Source organism: Acipenser ruthenus, chromosome 27 (assembly GCF_902713425.1).
Source record: "Acipenser ruthenus chromosome 27, fAciRut3.2 maternal haplotype, whole genome shotgun sequence".
Classification (NCBI taxonomy): Eukaryota; Metazoa; Chordata; class Actinopteri; order Acipenseriformes; family Acipenseridae; genus Acipenser; species Acipenser ruthenus.
In genome coordinates, this window is record NC_081215.1 from 4020873 (window position 1) to 4040223 (window position 19351).

The 19351-nt window shown below is 38.1% G+C and overlaps 2 protein-coding genes across 13 annotated transcripts in view; both read left to right on the forward strand.

Moving 5' to 3' along the window:
• LOC117432113 (arginine-glutamic acid dipeptide repeats protein-like) overlaps positions 1-2705 on the forward strand; it is a 131979-nt gene extending 129274 nt beyond the window's left edge. For all 10 annotated transcript variants that reach the window (XM_059002398.1, XM_059002403.1, XM_059002399.1 and 7 more), the window contains one exon: positions 258-2705. In XM_059002398.1, coding sequence (XP_058858381.1) covers positions 258-291 — 34 coding nt within the window. In that variant the 3' untranslated portion in view covers positions 292-2705. The remainder of the gene's footprint in view (positions 1-257) is intronic.
• A 2188-nt stretch (positions 2706-4893) lies between these two features.
• LOC117432416 (sterile alpha motif domain-containing protein 11-like) overlaps positions 4894-19351 on the forward strand; it is a 98545-nt gene continuing 84087 nt past the window's right edge. For 2 of the 3 annotated variants that reach the window (XM_059002276.1, XM_059002277.1), the window contains exons 1-3: positions 4894-5025; positions 6229-6332; positions 16541-16593. In XM_059002276.1, the coding sequence (XP_058858259.1) occupies positions 5023-5025; positions 6229-6332; positions 16541-16593 (160 nt within the window). In that variant the 5' untranslated portion in view covers positions 4894-5022. Of the gene's footprint in view, positions 5026-6228; positions 6333-16540; positions 16594-19351 lie in introns of those variants that run through there. The other variant, XM_059002282.1, reaches the window with a different exon arrangement.

A 19351-nucleotide genomic window follows, 5' to 3' on the forward strand; every position in this document is an offset into this window, starting at 1 on the left:
TTCGGTATATAACAGAAATAGATAATCTAAGCAGAAACTATATCTGTATGTTTTGTCTTTGTATATCTCATTCTCACAGTGGCTTTGAATAACCTCGGTTTTCCTGTGAAACTACATTTAAATTCAGATAAGCTATGAAAAAAACAGTTAAAGATGTGTTTTTTATGAACGTTACATTTAATCATCGAATGTTGTATTAGATCACCTTGAATATATGTGCTTACAGCAATAACACTTTTCTTTTTTTTGTTTTCCAGTCGACTGAAGAAAGAAAGTGACAAGCAGCTGTAGTCCAATGACTAATGTGAAGGCAGTCAGATAAGCTGGACAAAAGTTATATACAATCGCAGTCCTTTTGGAAGGAACTCCGTTCAATGTTATTGGAACAATTATAATAAAAAATTGATGGGAGAACTTTCTTTCTTTTTTTTATATGAAGAAAATGACTTTAGATCATATATAGCATTCATCAAGTAGAGAAGATTCCTCAAGACTGTTTGTGGGTCCCTGCATGGTATATTCTGAGAACTTCCCTGCAGTTTGTGTAGGTGCTAGAATACAAGATACATTGTCACTGTGCATAATAAAAAAAAAATACAGTTAGGCGGTATATTCAGAATCTTAAGTGCTATATAAAGATTATACACTTATTTTAATACATTGTAGGACGTTTTCATAATTTTAAAGAAAGCTCAACTCTGCAGCATGGCTTTGAGTCTGTAAATAAAAAAAATAAAAATAAAAGTATATTATTATTATTATTATTATTATTATTATTATTATTATTATTAGATGTGGATTCCTAACCAGACCTCCAAAATGATTGTTTTGAAGCATTATCCCTTTATTTAAAAGGGGAACACAATGGCATTAATACAGCAGGAAAACAGTTTAAAAGGCTAATGGCAACAGTGTGCATTAAAGAGGGTTGCAGGGATAATGGTAGAATAAATCCAGTGAATACAAGTGTCTCTAATTTTTATTTTTATGATTATTACTATTCTCATCCTTGAAGTTTGGCTTGCAATGCCTTGTGGTCATCCATGCAGACATCCAGTGGACCCAACATTTTATTTCTATTATTATCATTTTTTTTTTTTTAAATCAGGTTAGTTTTAATGTAACTTCATACATCTGTAATCTCAATATGAGAATGATGATAAAACATTTTAGTGGCTTATGTTAATGTTTGTGTATATTGTGAGTTTTTCTGTTTTAAACGATAGCATTTACCTGCCATTAAACCTTGACAGTCTTGGTGTCAAGAGCAAATAAAAGGTTCAGAAAATATTGTCCAGAAGTGACATAATGCACTGGAGGTCTACATTAATGTGGGTCAGAGCTACTTTTTAATAAATGGTTATAGTACTTGCAGAACAAGTTTGTCATAATTGGGTTTAGAAAAAAGTAATAGAAATCTGCACTTTTAAATAACTGTATTCGATCATACCTTGTTTTTTAAAAATACCCAAAACCAAAGTCAAAAGTCAATTTTAAAGGAAGTTTATAATGATACCTAATTCAATTTTATTTATTTTCTTGAAAGGAGTCAAAATGCAGCACCTCTTTGAAGCAAACTACAATGTTTATATGAAATAATGTGAGCCAGGTTACTACTGTTGTTTTTTCTATACACGGTTGAAAAGTACCAACAACTCAGCTCTTTAAAATTGTAATATTATACAGGTTAACTTTATATCCGTCACAATGAAATGGTTTTTAAGATGATTATTATATTAATTGCAGTTATTTCCTTTCTGCTGATGACAGTGTTCACATTTCTGCAGAGAACTTAAAGTACTTTTTTTTATTTTTTAAATAATATATATACCGGCACCTTATTCACTGTGACACACTGCAATACTGGATGAAGATTTACAGTATTGGTTAAAAACAAACCGGCCGTGGTGAGTCCTGGATTTGTCTGCATTTAATGACCTGCATTTCCTGTGGTGCGTAACTGTCCTTTTCCCTTTGATTTGTTTTTATCAATAGCTGTATATTTACCATTGTAGACTGTTATTATATGTGATGTTTACTGTCATCAGACTGTCAGACCATGTAAAATAATTTGTTAATCATCCCGTTTTTGTGTTTTTTTCCTCCTTCATTCCCACTGATTTACGGCGATTAGCCGTAACATGCTGTAAACATTAGAATTGTTTAAAATAACTGCATATTCCATTACCACCTGCTGTTTCATAGCAAGGCTTTCAAGTGTCAGATGGCTCCTACAACACCTACAACACATGCAAGAATTTTTTAATTTTTTTTTTTTTTGCATCCTGCTAACAAAGTGGTTTCTTCCTTCAATGGGATTTTGGAAGCTGCAAGTTGATGATTTAACTACATCCTACATTTCATGTGGCAATTTACCTGTTTCAGTATATCCATCACCATGCATTAGCAACAACGTTCGTTTTCTTTCCTTTTTGCTTTAGTGTTACAAACCTATGATGTTCAGTGTTGTCGATAGTCCAGCTTCTTGTTTCACAGCAGCGATAGCAGAATGTAAATTCTGACTGCTAAATTTATATATATTTCTTGAAGCTTATTGTATATATTAGTAGTCTGCCATGGGATAACACAATGTAAACAAAAGTAGAAACTAAGAAGATGTGAGTCCTGTGTTTTCTCCATTTGAGTATTTTGTAATTTTTTGAGAAATTTGTGGAATTAAAATAAACGTAGTTATACCACAGCAAGCCGGACTTGGTGTTTTGTTTTAAAGAGTTTCAAGTTTTCTAAGCCCTTATCACTGCAGTATTATTCTTTAGTACAGTAGACTAATATACCCCCACCCCCAGATTCCACAGTCTTCCCCTACATGTCCTGGTAGAAGCACTGACCACTCTTCCATCACTGTGGTGTGCAGATTACATTCCAGTTGATCCCATATCTGCTCCATCAGATGCATGGTGACTGCTGGCCATTGAAGCTCTGAGAAGTTTGTTCCTTAAACCCCTCATGAATAGTTCTGCACAATGAGTGTTATGGGAAGAGATACGCTGCATATCTGATGTTCATCACAGAGTGGTCAGATATTTCTAATGAACTTCACAGGCAGGAGGGGTGGGGGAAAAAAAAGTTAAATTGGAGAAGGCTGGAAGATCTGTAGGAATATGTACATAGTATTGTTTGACCTTGTTTAAATCATTTTATTTTTTTGTGGGAAACCATTTTATTTTTTAACTTGTATCGAGAGAGTTGGATATCAGCTGGCCTTAAGCTGCTGCTTCCTATTAACTGTGGTATTAAGTTACTTTAGAGATTAGCTTTTGGGAAGATTCCAGTGCCACTCTTGCAGGAAAAAAAGGGAACAGCTGAGCTCTATACCAAAGGAGAAAAACAGGATGCCAGTAAATGCGAGAGAGCTTGTTATTGTATTCAAAGGGAAGGTAACACTCTAGGCAACTCCAATAATACTTTTTGGTTCTACAATGGCAACCTTTCATTTTAAAAAGCCTGCAGTAAGGTATTGGGTTACCACCTTATGAATATGAACATAAAATGCTGTATAGATTCTCAGTAACCAGATGTAAGTAAGTGTGTTGGTTATCAGCCAAACATTAATAGATTTAAAAAAAAATTAAGACAGTGGACTGCTCCACAAATGACTGTTTATCTTTGTTAGGTTTGAGAGCAGGTCATTCTCAATCTCGTGTCACTAATGATGCCTTTAGCACAAGATCTATGGAGAAATGGCCAGAAACCTGTCACCTAACAGTAATAACTTCTGACTGGAAATGCAGACTGCTCCTGACATAATTGGCACAAGAGCCAGAGCCTTAGCCCTCATTAGGCACACCAGCACCAGGAGAGACATATGGTCCTGGAAATCTGCTGTCAAAATACAGACACAAACTAAAATAAAAGCTGTTCTGTTCAGTAATCTTTAAAATGAAAATGTCACATGACGCTGTCTTGCTTAAGTATGATTGATTTTTTTTTTTTTTTAATACCCAGGACCACACTTGCTTGATTAATAAAACATTTCCAAAATCAAAAGGAAGGTAGCTTTCGGCTCTTCTCACCATATCCTTATGGTTTCCTTATTCGGTTACTCAACACAGCTATGGTTAAGGCAATGAGTAACAATTAATACATTAAACTAGAGCGCAACAACACATCCATGACACGAAGTGCGATCTTGCTTATTCTGGGGTCGGGCAATGACACATGTATGTGGTCTTTCATCAAAGTGCATCACATGCAGTATTTTTAAACTGTAGTTTTTTAAATAGTAAATGATGCAGAAAAGGACCAGTTGCCTTCCATAAAAAAAGATTAACGCGCGTTGTTGTGTACGGTGGCTGCTCTTGCATGTGTCTATTTGACAAATGCGCTGTCGATTATTTTATTTATTTGCATTTAAAGGCTTTTACGGAGAATACACACCAAGGTGAATGTAATTCTCACTGGTAAAGCACATGCACATGTATTCAATCATAAGTGTATCGAATAACGTACATACAAGTCCCGCATGTTTTTAATCATATTTGTGTGTTTTATGGCGTATATACAATATGGTTTGGAACATTCGCTACAGCCTGGCATATAAAAATAATAGTTACACCGTATTGTTTGAGTCTTTCTCTGTTGATAGATAGATAGGCATATATATATATATAGAGAGAGAGAGAGAGAGAGAGAGAGAGAGAGAGAGATAGATAGATAGATAGATAGATAGATAGGCATATATATATATGCGTGTGTGTGTTTGTTTTTAGACAAACACGTGATATACAACTGCATAATTATTCCGTTTTTTCCCTAAATGTTATTTTCCTAAATACTATTGTTTTTAAACAGCAGTAACGGGGAGCAATTTGAAAATGCATTTGCAGAGTTTGCTTTAAAGATTTTTTTTTTATTATTTACAAATGAATTTCAGGTGTGAATTGACCAGCCTCTTCGCTAGCAGGTGTGTGAGATGCAATTTTCAGCGCGAGAGGTTTCACCGTAAAGTTGCAGCGTAGAACTCGATATTTTATCCTGGTCCTAAAAGAGCCGGATTTAAACATGGTAGGAATAATGTGGTTGTTTGTTTGTTTGTTTATTTATTTATTTATTTATTTATTTAGAAATACTTCACGTTAGTGTGTTTTAATTTACTGCATGCTATGTCTTTTGAGAGGTATCAACAAATTGTGTTACTGTGTGTGGCATTGTTGACTGTGTATAAATATTATTATGCGTGGAAAGCAATTGTTACTGCTGGTATGCATACATCTTCATCCATTATAAAACCGCAGTTATGCATAAATATCCCTTAACATACCAACATTAGTATAAATATTGCCCTGTGTTTTGGAAAGCCAAAACATTTCCAAATGCTTCAAACTTAAAGGTTGGCTTGCAAATAAGCAAGTGTTTTTGCTCAGTAAAAGCTAACATATTGTTAGACATTTAATGTGACCCATTAAAATACGCTTAAACCAGGACTGGGTTATAATTAATTGTGTGTTTTGTTCCAGTAAATAAATTCATAAAGACATGAAAGCATGCTTCAGAGATGCATAGGAGAAGACTGGTAATGTGCAACAGTGCAAAGATCTGTACAATCCACACTAACCTATCAGCATTACCCCTATTTCACACTCCATAATACCATTCTAAAAAATGCTGTGCATGGTCTAATAAGTTCCGTTCTATGTAACATTATTACTAGTATTGCACATAATGGCATGTATTGTATTGTATGTGTTTACACATAAATGCTGAGCAAGTTTTATATATAATTATAAAATAATAATAATTGAGCTGATGACTTGTGCCTTCAGAATAAATCACAATACTGTACCTTGTTTGGATATGTGGCATCATACTTTTAACAACTTGTACAGGGATGGAGATAAGACTCCTTCCTATTGCATATCAGTTTCAACTATTCCAGGTTTTAATACAAGCTTGACTCACCCATTCCAGGTTTTTCTAAGTAACAAGCTCAGGAGCTCTTAAACTCAAACTGGATGAAACTGCTACATATTAGAAATGAAGTGAAGCCACTAATGTTTTATGAATGCGTTTTTTTTTGTGTGTGTGTGAGTGTGTGCGCTCAGTACCACAGGGCTAGAAATGCCATTTTATATCTCACGTGGATTGTTAGACTAAAAGATAAAAAAAAAGTAATAAGAGAACACTAGTTTTAAAATAGTTTTTGAAAGGGTGGGTTTGCTCACAATTAAAATCTTTTTTTATTTCCACCTTTTGAACGTGGAACTCCAGGAGCTTCTGACCGGAATGTTTACGGGCCCTCAAAAGGTTGGGAGGATTTCTCATCATCTGAAGTTGAAAAAGTGTGTGAACGTCTTTCGAAACTATAAGCATTCGTGAGTACGGTTTGTTTGTTCATAAACACTCTTTCTTTATAACTTGTAAATAAATTCAATTTGAAGGTGTTAACAGCTTTCTGACGACTGGCACTGGACACGGCTGGAAGAATGACTCCCAAGCTTTTTCAAGCTTTTCCTGTGAGTTATATAGTCACACCAATGCTTGATGGTTAATGAAGCCTGGAATGGATTAAGTTGCTATGCAACGAGAGTCCTATTCTACTGACAATGTTTTACCCTGCATCTGAAGCCCCTTTTTTTCCACTGTACTATGATAAGGCGTGACTTACTCAGATTAGTAGGGTTAAAAAAAATACTGTAATAAAACTTAATACTGTATTTCAAAATAAAATAAATACAGGCCTGTGTACCGTGGGGCTATGGAACAAATGTAACATGTCTCAAATGTCTCATATATCAGCTAAAACCTCACACTGTCCAGTGTAATCCGATTACAGTGTAGTACATGTGGGTTAGCTTTCCATGACTTCATTTGTTGGATCTAGACAGAGGTGTTGAGAATCTGGGGGGAATTCCGGTTTTGGCATATTCCCCTGTTTGCAGTTCACATGGATTTTGGTTTTATGTAAAGCATGCTCACACATTTCCATCGAGGGCCTGCCCCCCAGCTTCCTGTGAAGACTTCTGTGGAATTGATCAAAGGTCTACAGGATATTCTGTTAAATACAGTAAAGAAACCCCTCGCTAGCACAGCCGTTATTAACAATTCATGTGTCCACCTTCTGAACCTTTTCATCCAGACATGCCCAAAATAAAACAAATACTGATTGAAGCTAGAAGGAGTTTAAACTGCAACGCACGAAGTGATTGGAAGCAGTAGGCATTTTTGATTTTATCTTTAACATTGTCTTTAAAATATCTGCATATTCCTAACTGAGGTGATTAATAATACTAGTGCTTTTAAGAGGTAAGAAAATCGATTTCTATTTCCTTTTAAGCATCCCCTCTCCCGTCCATACTAGGCTGCTGTTAGACTGGAAATGTCTAGATTGTGCCATGGCACCGCGGCACGGCTCAAATCTGTGATCCCACGGACACTTTCTGTTGTCTGTTATTCTCATACTTTATAACTGTAGTATAGAACCTTTCCTCTCAACCAAACATGTGGCAGATACCTGCTTAGCCAACCAGAGGTTTTGTACATATGCCCCACAATAGTACATTACATAAAACTGTAGACATCAGTAAATCCTGGGATTTCCTAAATACACATTGTGACACAACAGCCTCCAGCTGCAGCTGCTTACAAGGAGAACAGGAATGTGCAGATCAAAGTAAATCTATTTGTAAAGGAGAGGAAGAGAACATTGTGTGGTTTCATTTCTACAAAAGCAGGATTTGGTAAATTTAATGATAATGCTGTTTAAGATTTGACATGGAGTAGCTGGGAGTTGTTTAGAGAGACTTACCCCTCTTCATCTCTGAACATTAGATATACAAGTGAAAGGGGGCAGCAGGTGTGGATTCATAATCTAGCGTTTATTTAAGCTCAGGCCGTGAGGTCTTAACTAAGACAGAACGGATTCCTGCTTAGCATCTTGGTCTCTGTAAACATTGAGCAACATATGCAGTCGCTGACCTGAGAGAGTAACATCATTTAAAATGAGGTTATTGTTTGGGGATAGTTTCCCTCATCACGGTTCTGATACGCCTGCTGGTTCTGCAGGCACCTGCTGCATGCGATTATTGATTTCGGATCCATCCAGGCTGCTGAAGCGCAGCATGCCGTATTGATTTTTGGAGCTGCTGTTTTCACAGACCCTGATTAACTCTGAATACCTGCCTGAGAAACCAGGCAAGCTGCCATTTTGCGTGTGTGTTGAAATAATGTTACTGTGGTGATTGCTGGTTGATTTGACACAGAATGACCCTCGTCTTGGAGCGGCGAGGGCGCTGTGTGGTTTTTATTTTCATCTGTTTTCTAAACCCGCGGGGGGGGCGGGAGGGGAGTGTAATGCACCCCTCGTCCTTCTTCACACCCTAACATATACAATCTCATGTTGCTGAAGCAAAGTTTGCCTCTTGGGCACAATGTGCCATTTACAGAGAAGACGCTGGAGCTATACAAACGTGCTTTGCGAGAACTCGGGGGGGATAAGATGACTTGATGTATGGAATTCATTAATTCACTTTGTCTGGGTTGCATCTGTCTGTTAATAGCATTGAATGTTAAATGTGGGAGTCTATGAGGTCCCAAGGATTAAACTGTTGTTGGTTTATTTCCACTGTATCTATAGACCTGATATTTTAAGTATTCCTACAGTCAGAAATAGCTGTTATGCACATCCTAACCCCCCCAAACCATATAGTCTTTACTGTATTGCAGGGCTATCAGATGATATTCGATTCAAAGTGAAACCCTATATTTCAGTAGTAGTGAGTGGATTAATGTATTAAACCATTGTGCGTATGCTGTATTTATATTTTTTCAGTAAATTACAGTGGTACTGTATACAACGTGTATGAGAAAGGATGGTATAAAAGCATTACTGTCACGAGACAGCAATAGGTGGTAAAACACTTCTTAAAACAACATGCCGTTTAGGATGAAGTGAGAAGCCTTGTGCAACATACCCCTCCCTGTCTTCAGTCTGAGCATTTCCTGACAGTGTTGCGTGTAGATATAATGTGTGTTGATTTTAATTGGTAACAAGTTACTAATCCCGGCACGAAACCACAGGAGCCTGCTGGTATGGAGCTCCGGTAATTTTTTAAAAGCTCTCGGAGGAGCAGCAGAACATGGGCCTGTGCTGAACAGATTCATAGCAGTTTACCATGGCGAGGAGGAGGAACGGTTACTGCATGGTTCGTTTCAGAACATTTCAAACCACACCAGCCGAGACTGATGCAACATGACGGTTCGAGTGCTTTTAAAACCAATGGTATTGTCTTGTGTTTGCCTTTATTAGCGTTGTTACTGGTCCCTCTCTTATCGTTTGGTTCTTCACTAATACTGTAGATGAGTTTGCTGTGTGCCACATGGTCCACACCTGGAACCCTTAATGCAGTCATGGAGTTGTTTTAAAGCAGTCCTCTTTGTGCTCAGTGTAGGAGTGTAGCAGCTCATCTGGTCTGCAATCAAATTACGGGTGAGGGACGATAAATGATGCAACAGATCCGAAGTGAAATGGCCTCAACTCAGTGTGTGTGTAAAGTCTAATTGAATACCCAGTGCCATTAATTAAGTGTAGCACTTCGAATGAATAATTAGGCATTGGGTAAGGACACTTCAAATAGAGTTGCTTTTTAATTGCAAGTGCATAAACACAGTGTCTGTGGTGACTGTAAATCATTGGTGTTCTACACTGATAAAAATCCGGAAGAGTTGCTTGTCCCCAAGGAAAAGCAGGGGATTGAAGAGGCTGTGTTTTTGGGTGTGTAATTTAGAGAAGGCTGCTTATGAAACGTTTGGTCCTGTCTCTATCCTAATGATTTCCATTGGTGAGGAGTGTTGCTTTATGAGGTTTTGATGAGCAAAAGCACAAACCTCCTGGCGTTGTTAGAACTAAACCATTATATGTATATATGAGTAATAATAAAGATAAGTTGGTTTGCTGTAAGCCGCTCAGCCCCGACGCAAATATGTTTTTCATGCAGTGTGTGGATTTTTCTTTCTTTTTTTTTTATATATTTATTTTTAAAATTTCAAATATGTTCTCAGCTGTAACAATATTATACACTGACATATCTTTAAAAAGCAGCAAACACATGCCCCCTCCCTCCCCCCCCCTCCCCACATCAAAGTGTCTGGCTACACTGCACATTCCATCTTCATTATAACCGCCTTTGTTCCATCAGGCATTAAACAATGAGCCTGCTTGTCCCTGCGTTGGAGGAAGTGTGTGCTGAGCGTTCAGAGAGCAGTGAATACAGGGCGAGTTGAGCTGAACAAAAGGGAGTTTCCTCTTTGCAGTATTCAAAAATAAATGTCCTGTTTAGATTGTGTACCCAGTCAACAATACCGGCTTATTAACCCTTTCAGTCCTTGAGGTCCCAGCCTTATTTTAGCGTTTTATGTAAAAAGAAGCACGTTCGTCAATGCTAAGAAAAATACAGAGTGACATGCAAGTAAATCCTGTGACCAATAAGCCAGTTTTGCTGTCAACTTCACTAGACGCTCCTAAGCTTAGATAACTTGTGCGTCTTTTGCAACTTATGCTAGGGGAAGAAAACCTGGAAGAATGGCTCAAAGACTGCATTGCAATTGGAGTCGTCTTTCCATTCCCTGCCAGTATGATTTTTAGCAAGACGTTCCTGCCATTTATCTCTCCATCCTCCACAAGGGCTGTCATCAGTGGTGGGACTGTATTGAAGATAAATTGTGTTCTGTTGGTATAAGAAAAAGGCAATACATACGTGTCATTGAAATTGGACACCCTACCTCAATCACAGAAAGCAGAGTGGCATGGCCATCTGTCATGGGGCATTTGCTTTAAACAAGGTCAGGGGTGCAGAGCTCTGCCTTTTATAGCACTGCTGTGGAGTCATAGTGTTTTTGTGGCCTGCCTTCAAACGAAAGCAAGTGCTGGTGGAATTGCATTATGGGGCAAATGTGAGCCAATGATCAGTCTTGACCAACTCTGCCATGCAAAGGGCCAGTTGAGGGCTTTATTTTTAAATGTGTTTTACACTCGCAGGCAACAGAAATCATAAAGGAACCTGAATGTGGAGCAGGTTTTTAATGGAAAATGTTAGTGTATTAAATGCAAGACGAGACGTTTTAGATTTATTTACTAGACTTCTTCAGGTCTGATTCGTAAAGTAGTCCTTTAGCACCGCTTTGAGCAGGACACGAGATACATCAGGTACATTCTTCTATCTTTTGAAGTGTAATCCAGATTGTGTAATCCGTATCAGCTGTGTTCGGGTATAAGGTGGTTAGGCAAACCTTTTGCTGTTCTTGTTTTATGAAATTTTTTAGTTAATCCAGTTTAAATTGAGTGAGCTGGGGTTTTTTTTAAACGCAAAACAGGTCTGTTAAAAGATGAAGAAGAAATGTGGAGGTAACAATGGGAGCTGGCTGTCAGGCCTTGCTATTAAATCCGCAGAAATGCTGCAGTCATGTCAGTCTGCTGTAGAGCTTGGAAGTGCCTGGCACCCCGGAGCGCTGACACACACTGAACTAATGTGCTTCTGCAGATTGAATCTGAAAGCTCCCACTTGCTGAGATTGTCGCCTTTCACAGTGCTTATGCAGAACCAAGCTGTTGCTTTTCTTTTGTTCAGGTTGTGTGTTGATTGTGCCGACCTGATTTTGCCCATCTTGGCAGGCACAGGCGATCCTGAAGGTGAATTCATTTGGTGGTTCACGCCTGAAATGTGTCAGAATAATGGAACCGTTGTATTTGATTTTATATTTATATGTTGTAGTTGATAGCAGTGTGCCGATACTCGTATTTTAAGTTTAATAAAAGGTGTTAATTACTGAACACAAAACAATGCAGTCCCCCCAGATTCCCTTGTCTACACAGTTATTGAGCAATAACGATATGACAGCGTTATTTCATGTAGAACCTGTCCTGATCAAGCCAATAAAACTCTATTTTATAAGCAATTATTTTGTTTATCCTTTTGATATGAAATCTGTTCTTGGTACTGTATTGCTGTGTTAAGGCATCCCAGCATTCCCTGACACCAGAAATCTTTGCATTGTGTTAATCTTCATAAAAGTCATGTGATCCTCTCAAGTGGAATTCCCGCGGGCAGTCTAGAATTGAAAGTGTTAGATTCTATTGGGTATGTAGTGTGGTCTTTTCTTCTCCTTCCTTACATGCACATTGCCACTGGCTCCACTTTAGAGTAGACAGCAACAGTAAAGGTTAAAGTTCTTTGTGGTATGTGCCTGTATATATATTCTGTGAACATGGAGGCCTGTCACTTAGTAGTTGTGGCAAAATAGCAAACTCAGTCTCCTTTTAGCTTACTGCAGTACAGTGTAAAAACACACCCAATTTTGTGATAAAAAATGACTGTATCCAACAAGATCACATTCAAAGTTTTTTTTCTGTACAGTATGTCTTGTAAAGACATTGCAAGTCAAGCGAATACATGAATGATGTCTGACTCAACATTGACTAAATGCTGAGATTTGAATTTGTGTTGTCGACTGCAGATTGTGTGCTTCTACAGTATAAGCTGGTTCAGAGGTCCCATCCATCCATCCATTGCGCAACACGATACAGTGACATGCAAAGGGAAGTTAGACATTGCGGTTAACCATTGAGTTTGATATCTGGTAATGTTCATGAGCACACCACAGACACTCACTGTCAATGGGGCCCTTGGCTTTTCTCTCGAATCTCAATGACTGTTATGACAAACCCAGCTCTGTGTGGTTTCCAAGTGGGTTTTTGTTTTCTGCTAACATTATATTTAATCGCAGAAGGCTTTTTAAAAACAATTGGGTTTTGTGTTTATAGATTATTTTCTTAATGCAATATTACAAACCTTTAAATTTCATAAGATTTGTAGAGAGTAAAGGTACACTGTCGGTTTTAAATAAGGTGAGTTTATCACCCTTTGAACCAGTAGGGTAGATTCCCACTTCCAGCACTGATGCAGTAACAAAGACCCTGCATGACCTGACCTGGAGCTGTCTGATGTGGTGCTTCTGTTAAAGAGATATCGCTGTCAAGGACTTGTGTTTTATATGAATACAGCTTTTTAACACACTAGAAAGCTCGAACAGTTGTTATTTCTGTCCTGTCCAAGTTTTTATATGATTTGTGAGCTGATGGCTTCAGTTTTAATGCTTACAGCAGCTGCAAAAAAAGAAGAAAAAAAAGCATAACAAATTCCCACAGGGTGGAAGAAAGTTAAAATAGACCACACATGCTCCTTGCATTAAGAACATATAACCGCTAAGTATCTGAAGGGCACTTTACCATGTGTTATGAATATAAAATGCAAATGCTTTAGGTTTTATCCTGTCTATAAAAGGTTGAAGGTTTACCAGTGAAATCCTCATTAAATATCCCTCTTGCATGAAAAAGTAAATCCATGGAGAGCTTCAGTGTCCGGAATGATTTGGCTCTCTGTGTCGTGTGCAGTGGTGTACTGTTACATCCTTGGTGTTGCTCATCCCTGCGCAGGAAGTCACATGTTTAAACCCTGCCTGAGGGGAGCCTTGACCTACTTCACATCCAGCAGTCCGGCTTGCTGTCCCGTTACAAGATGTCTCCCTTCGGAAAAGGCTCAACCTGATCTCTGTTCGGCTCTGGACGATTTGCTCCTGAAAATCCCATAGCACTGATGTGTGTAATCTGACAACAAAAGTAAATGTGATGTTGCAAAATGAATACAATAGTCTACTTTCCATTATCAAAGGGCTGCAGATCCCATTGCTCAAACCTATATATATAATATATCTGCGAGAGAGTTCAAAAACAGCTTTATATCCAAGAAGAATCAGGATCCAATAGTATATGCATCAATCACCAGAAATTCTTTAATGAAGAGGAAAAGACATCGACAAATATATATATATATATAGTCAACATACAATACTGTATTTTATAAGATTTACAATTTTAAGAATGATTCTTGGATTTACTAAAAAATAAATTAAAAAAATAAGCATAAGTGCTGGTTTGGTGAGCCACACCAAACTGGTGATTCTGTTTCTTGTTTCTGAAAAAATAGGAAGCATATGTGCTTTAGCTTAGGAAGTCACCCTGGAGGCATTTCATGTTTAAATGCTCAGTGGCTTCAGACCGGAGCAGTGATATCTGATCATTGCTGCACATTCATTTAGTGACCGAATATATTGACTTTTCTGTATGATTTTTTTTTTTTTTCCCCATATGTCTTTGTTAAAGTTGCTGCTAAAAATAAATTGATGTCTGCTTTTTATTTTTTCAAACCGCTGCTTAAAGCATGACATGCTTTAAACATGATCATAAACCCTCATTTATGTTAACAAATCAAATTGCACTAAATGCTGCTGGAATGTGATCTCAGCAGATTTCCTCTCCGGTGCTGATGTTTTCTGGATCATCGTGGACTGTATGTCAAACTAGATTTGATGCGTTGAGAAAGTAGTAGAGGAACTGCATTTAACATTATCGCTTTGTTGTTGGTGGTATTCCAATGCACCAGTATTTTGAGAATTAACACAGAATTAAGTACACATAGATAGAGTAACGGACCACAGAGACAGATCAGTAACCTATAGAAAGACAAGGTCAATTGAATGCAGGTCATGACCGCTGCAGAGGATATTAGTGTTATAAACCAAATAGTTTAGGAGTTTAAACTTTTTGAATTGAGAGGAGTGTATTGGAGCATGGTTAGCTAGAGACTAGGACCACATGGTGTAACTGCAGAGCCCACAGGCAAAGGAGCACTGTGGAGGAAAGAGGGAAGAGTCTAATAGAGGCCAACTATAGAGCTTCTTTCTTGTTTTGTTTCACAGAAAGGTACCTTGAGTAAACCGCTTGGATGGGAGAGATCGGCCTCTCGGGGAGTTGCACAGTCGGGTCTTCTAGCGTAAACAATCAACACAGCCTAATAAATTGTTAAAAAGGCTCCGTGGTCCAGTGGTTAGAGAAACAGGCTTGCAATCAGGAGGTCCATGGTTCAAATCCCGGCTCAGCCACCAACTCATTGTGTGACTCTGAGCAAGTCACTTAACCTCCTTGTGCTCTGTCTTTCGGGTGAGTAAGTGACTCTGCAGCACAGTTCACACACACTAGTCTCTCTAAGTCGCTTTGGATAAAGGCGTCTGCTAAATAATCAAATAATAATAAAGATGCTTGACTTTATTGGGTTGGGTAAACACAGGGGAGGTTCTGGTTCAATTTGCATCCGATCTATCAATTATTTATTCCACTTTTGCACCAGGAATCTTATCCCAGTCACATGTAACCCAGTGCGCTGTGTGAATGCTATATTTTAACAATGTCATCCAGTTATGATAGGTTCTATAAATACACTGTTATACTTGATAAATCGCTTCAACGCATGCGTTGGCAATCCGCAATATAATCCAATAGCCCCACCTTGGGTGGTTTTCAAATCCCCTTTCAGCTAATACCCACATTCTCATTTTTTTATTATCAGCGCTGTATCATTATATTTCATATTTGAGTTTGTTCTGAGGCCCAAACATCTGTGGAGGATGTCAGTTAATGAGGACTGGGAGGATTGAAAACCGTAACTGGAATGTTGTCCAAGCCTATCTAATGATGCCTGGGCCGTTTCCAAACTCCACTACCCGAAAGTTTCTTTAAAAATGTGTTTCAATTAAAAACAAGAGGGGAGCTCAATAAAAGTATATTTGTGTGTGTTTGAGATGGTTAGCGTTGCACTACATATGCATTTAGTTATGCAAACAAATCTTTTTTGCCAGCACTGTAAACTCTGACTGTTGTATTTCATCCAATCTACCTGCAGCTATGGGAAGCAGATCTTGGAGGTAATAGGACGACAGGAATGTATTACAGTGCGTCCCTGATAATCCCACGCCACCATGTTACTCGTGGCCACCTTAGCAAGATTAAGGTCTTCTTCATGACAAGGCTGTCATGTTTTTCTTATGGCAGTAACCCAACCAGGAAACTGACAGCTGGGTGTCAGGGGACCTGACTTGTGCCCAGCACTGTCTCCAGTCTGCATTGGACTGTGTCGGTGACAGTCAGATATTGACTGTCAGGTGGCAGGGCTGACACTGGGAAATAAGCTGCATGGCCCCTGGTGATGCGCATAACTGCTAACCCTTCCTCCCCCTCTCCTGTTTCATTTGGACTCCCTCCTGAATCACTCAAACCCACCCCCTCGCCTCCTTTCTAGCGGGCTTGGAAAATTAAGGAAGTAATAACAGGAAATCACAAGCGCAAAATGGAACTCTTGCGTCGCCAGTTTGGAAAACCCAACTGCTGCAGTTTCGATTGTGTTGGACATCTGCAGAGTGTTAACCTTGTTGTATAGAAAAATAAAAAGCCAGGTGTCGGCCTGTCAGTTTTGTAACCAGTGCTGGAGTAATATGTCTGTACTTGTAATCTGTTCCAAGTATTCAAAAACAAAAACCTGGCTCTTATTCAGTCTGTTAATATTTATATTCTTATTTTTTTTTGTTATGTTCTGTTGGGTGATGCGTAAACCGAAATAATGTTCTCATCTTTCGTTTCCAGTCTAGAAGAAAAAGATCCCAGTATGTTGGTCACTTTTACATTTTTTTCCCCCTAGAGCCGGATGCTGGCTGTCTTCCACACTTCCAGAGCTGAAGTGGAGGATTAGGGGTGAGTCATGATGCTAGGCTGTTTTTTTATTTGTTAGTCTATTTACTCTCACCATTAGTTAAAAAACAGAACATAGAACGACCAAAAACAGTTTTTCAGTTGCCGTGAACATTAGTTAATGCTACAATTAACTACTATACATCCAGCAAATACAATTAATAACACGATACAATAGGATACTATGAGGCAATGGGCTACTCCAGTCTTTAATTCCCTCCTATTTTTTTTTTAAATGGTCTGTTCATTTTACAAAACTAGAACCTAGTAATATAACCCAAGTTCTCTTCAGTACGCAAGAGGATTGTTTATCATTTTGTAACATTTCCACAATTATTATTTTCTCCTTTTAAAAAAAATAAAAATAAATAAAAAATAGAAGTTAAATATTGGAGGAAACGCTTTGAAATATGTCCCTGTGTGAATGAATTTAATAAAGAAAAGATCGTAGTGTACCTTATGGAGAAAGTGCTTTGCTTTCCAAGTTTGACAATTTCAGAACCCCCGACCTCTGTTGCCATAGCAGCAAGTTGAACTGTTCGGTTTCTAAAATGACAAAAGGGGCTGTAAACAAACTGGAAAGTAAGCAAGGCCTGTTTTCTGGTGAGGTTCAGTACGCAGAAGGCTAAACTATGTAATATTGTGGTACACAGAAATCCCACAGATTCATATTTCAGTAGACGACAGGAACGATCGTGGCAAACCGAAGCCTGACTCCTTGGAAGGTATCAGCAGTGAATAGGGGCTCCTCGCATTTTCACCATCTCCTGTCGAAACATCTGCAACTGTTTCAAAACTGAACATGCTTTTAATGGCTGCGTTAGTTTCCTGTTTTGCATTGCACAGTTAAATGGTGCAGAGTTTCATTATTTTATACACTCTGAAAGCATCGTAAAAACAAAGGATCTTTTTAAAGACGTCTGTACTTTCGTAACTGGACCGTCATAAAGCAGGGGGCTAAAGGTCTTGTCATAAAATGACATCCTTTTCTAAATAGATAAAGGGATTTGACTATATCTTTGTTTCAATGGAGTTTAAAAAAATCAAATACCCAAGCCAATAAAATGTTTCAAAACTAGAAGCCAGCAACTTGGATGCACACAGGAATTTACTGCAGTGAATAAAAGGCCTCTTGGCCCACTTTGTTTTACAAAAAGCAGAGCTGATTAAGGACAGTCAAGTTTTGTGAATTCCTAAAAACTTTGTCTACACAAAGTGATTTACATAATTAAACTTGTAAAAAGATGTCCTTGTTTATTTATCTACATCTGAAATATGTAGGGCCTGATTTGTATCATGGTCTTTTACACAATTTTCCATTTCTATTTTTTGTTTGTTTGTTTAAGACAAATAGCTTAGTCTTAAAAAACAAACCAAAAAAACATGTACGGTTCATTTAAGGACATACAAATGTACTTAGATGTTTGTTGCCATTACAGTATTACAGTTTTTTTTTTTTTGGCAAAAATTGTGCAAATTACATTTTGAAATGGTCAAAACCAGCATAGGGGGTTGAATACAATACACAGCATGTTTGCATTATAGTATGCTCGGCTCTAGTAGGACCACAAGAGGGCACTAGACTCAAGGCAAAATGTAACCATAGTGTATTCCGAGCTGGAAAGAATGGTTAGGTAAATGAAAAAATATATCTATATAGCAGTGCTGCACTGTTAGATTCACATAGTTTGATGGGCTCGTTTTTGCATGGGCATATCATTTTTCAAAAACATTTAAAAAAAAAAAGTTACATAATTGAATTGGATCCTAGGTACAGTAATCCCAATTCTCTGTAGTACAGCAGTTGTTTTTCTGCACCTCAAAGCTGGTGCTTTAACCCCAGGTTCATTTGTCAAGTTGTATCTCTTTGGTCCGATGTTTGGAATTATGCAGTGCGTTTTCTTATCCAGACCCTTTTACAACTTGCAGAACATGCAGTACAGTACGTTATCTCCTTATCAAAACGCAGCTGATACAGGGACTGAACCAAGACTCCCATTTCACAGCAGATTGATCCATTCCTGGTTTTACCATGAGCTGAATGAGTCACACCTGAGCTTGTTTCCTATACACTGGGGCCAATCAAGCTCGTAGTAAAGCCTGGAATGGTTGAAACTGCTATCCAATCAGGGTATTATTTCTATCCCTTTAAGGGTTTTTGCCAAAACTTTCTAGAAGTGCAACAGAACTCGGAATTCCAGTCGTGTTCTGAATGCGTTTGAAATGACCATGTGCTCCTTTCAAATGCTGAACATGCTGCAAGGGTACAATTAGAATATGCATTTAGCAAATTACATGCTATGCTGATGCCACCCACCTGCTTCCAAGCAAAGTCATTTAGAACTATGGGAATAAGCAACCTTGGCGTTTTTGTTTCTAAGCAGGCAGGATTATCTGGGAGAATTATTTTACATGTTGCATGAAGGCACATTGTTCTGCTTTGCAGTATAATTACTTATCCCTTTTTATGTGGTGATGAAATGTTAAGTTGCGCTATTTTTTTTTTTTCCCTAGTGCTTAGTCAAAGATTTTTTGTAGCAGCCTTGGCGTTTGCACATTCTATTATTGCAAGATTTGTTGGACAAAGATCTGATTTCAAGTGCCTGTTTTCTTTGAGTGGAAGTGCTTGTGACCTCATGTGTGAAATATGGTGGTTCCATGCTTTCTATCTATGCCTTTGCCAGGTGTGAATGAGATAAAGAACATATGGCCAAGCCAGGTGACTCTTTGTTGGTTGTGCTAGTCTGTGTGCTCTGCTTAA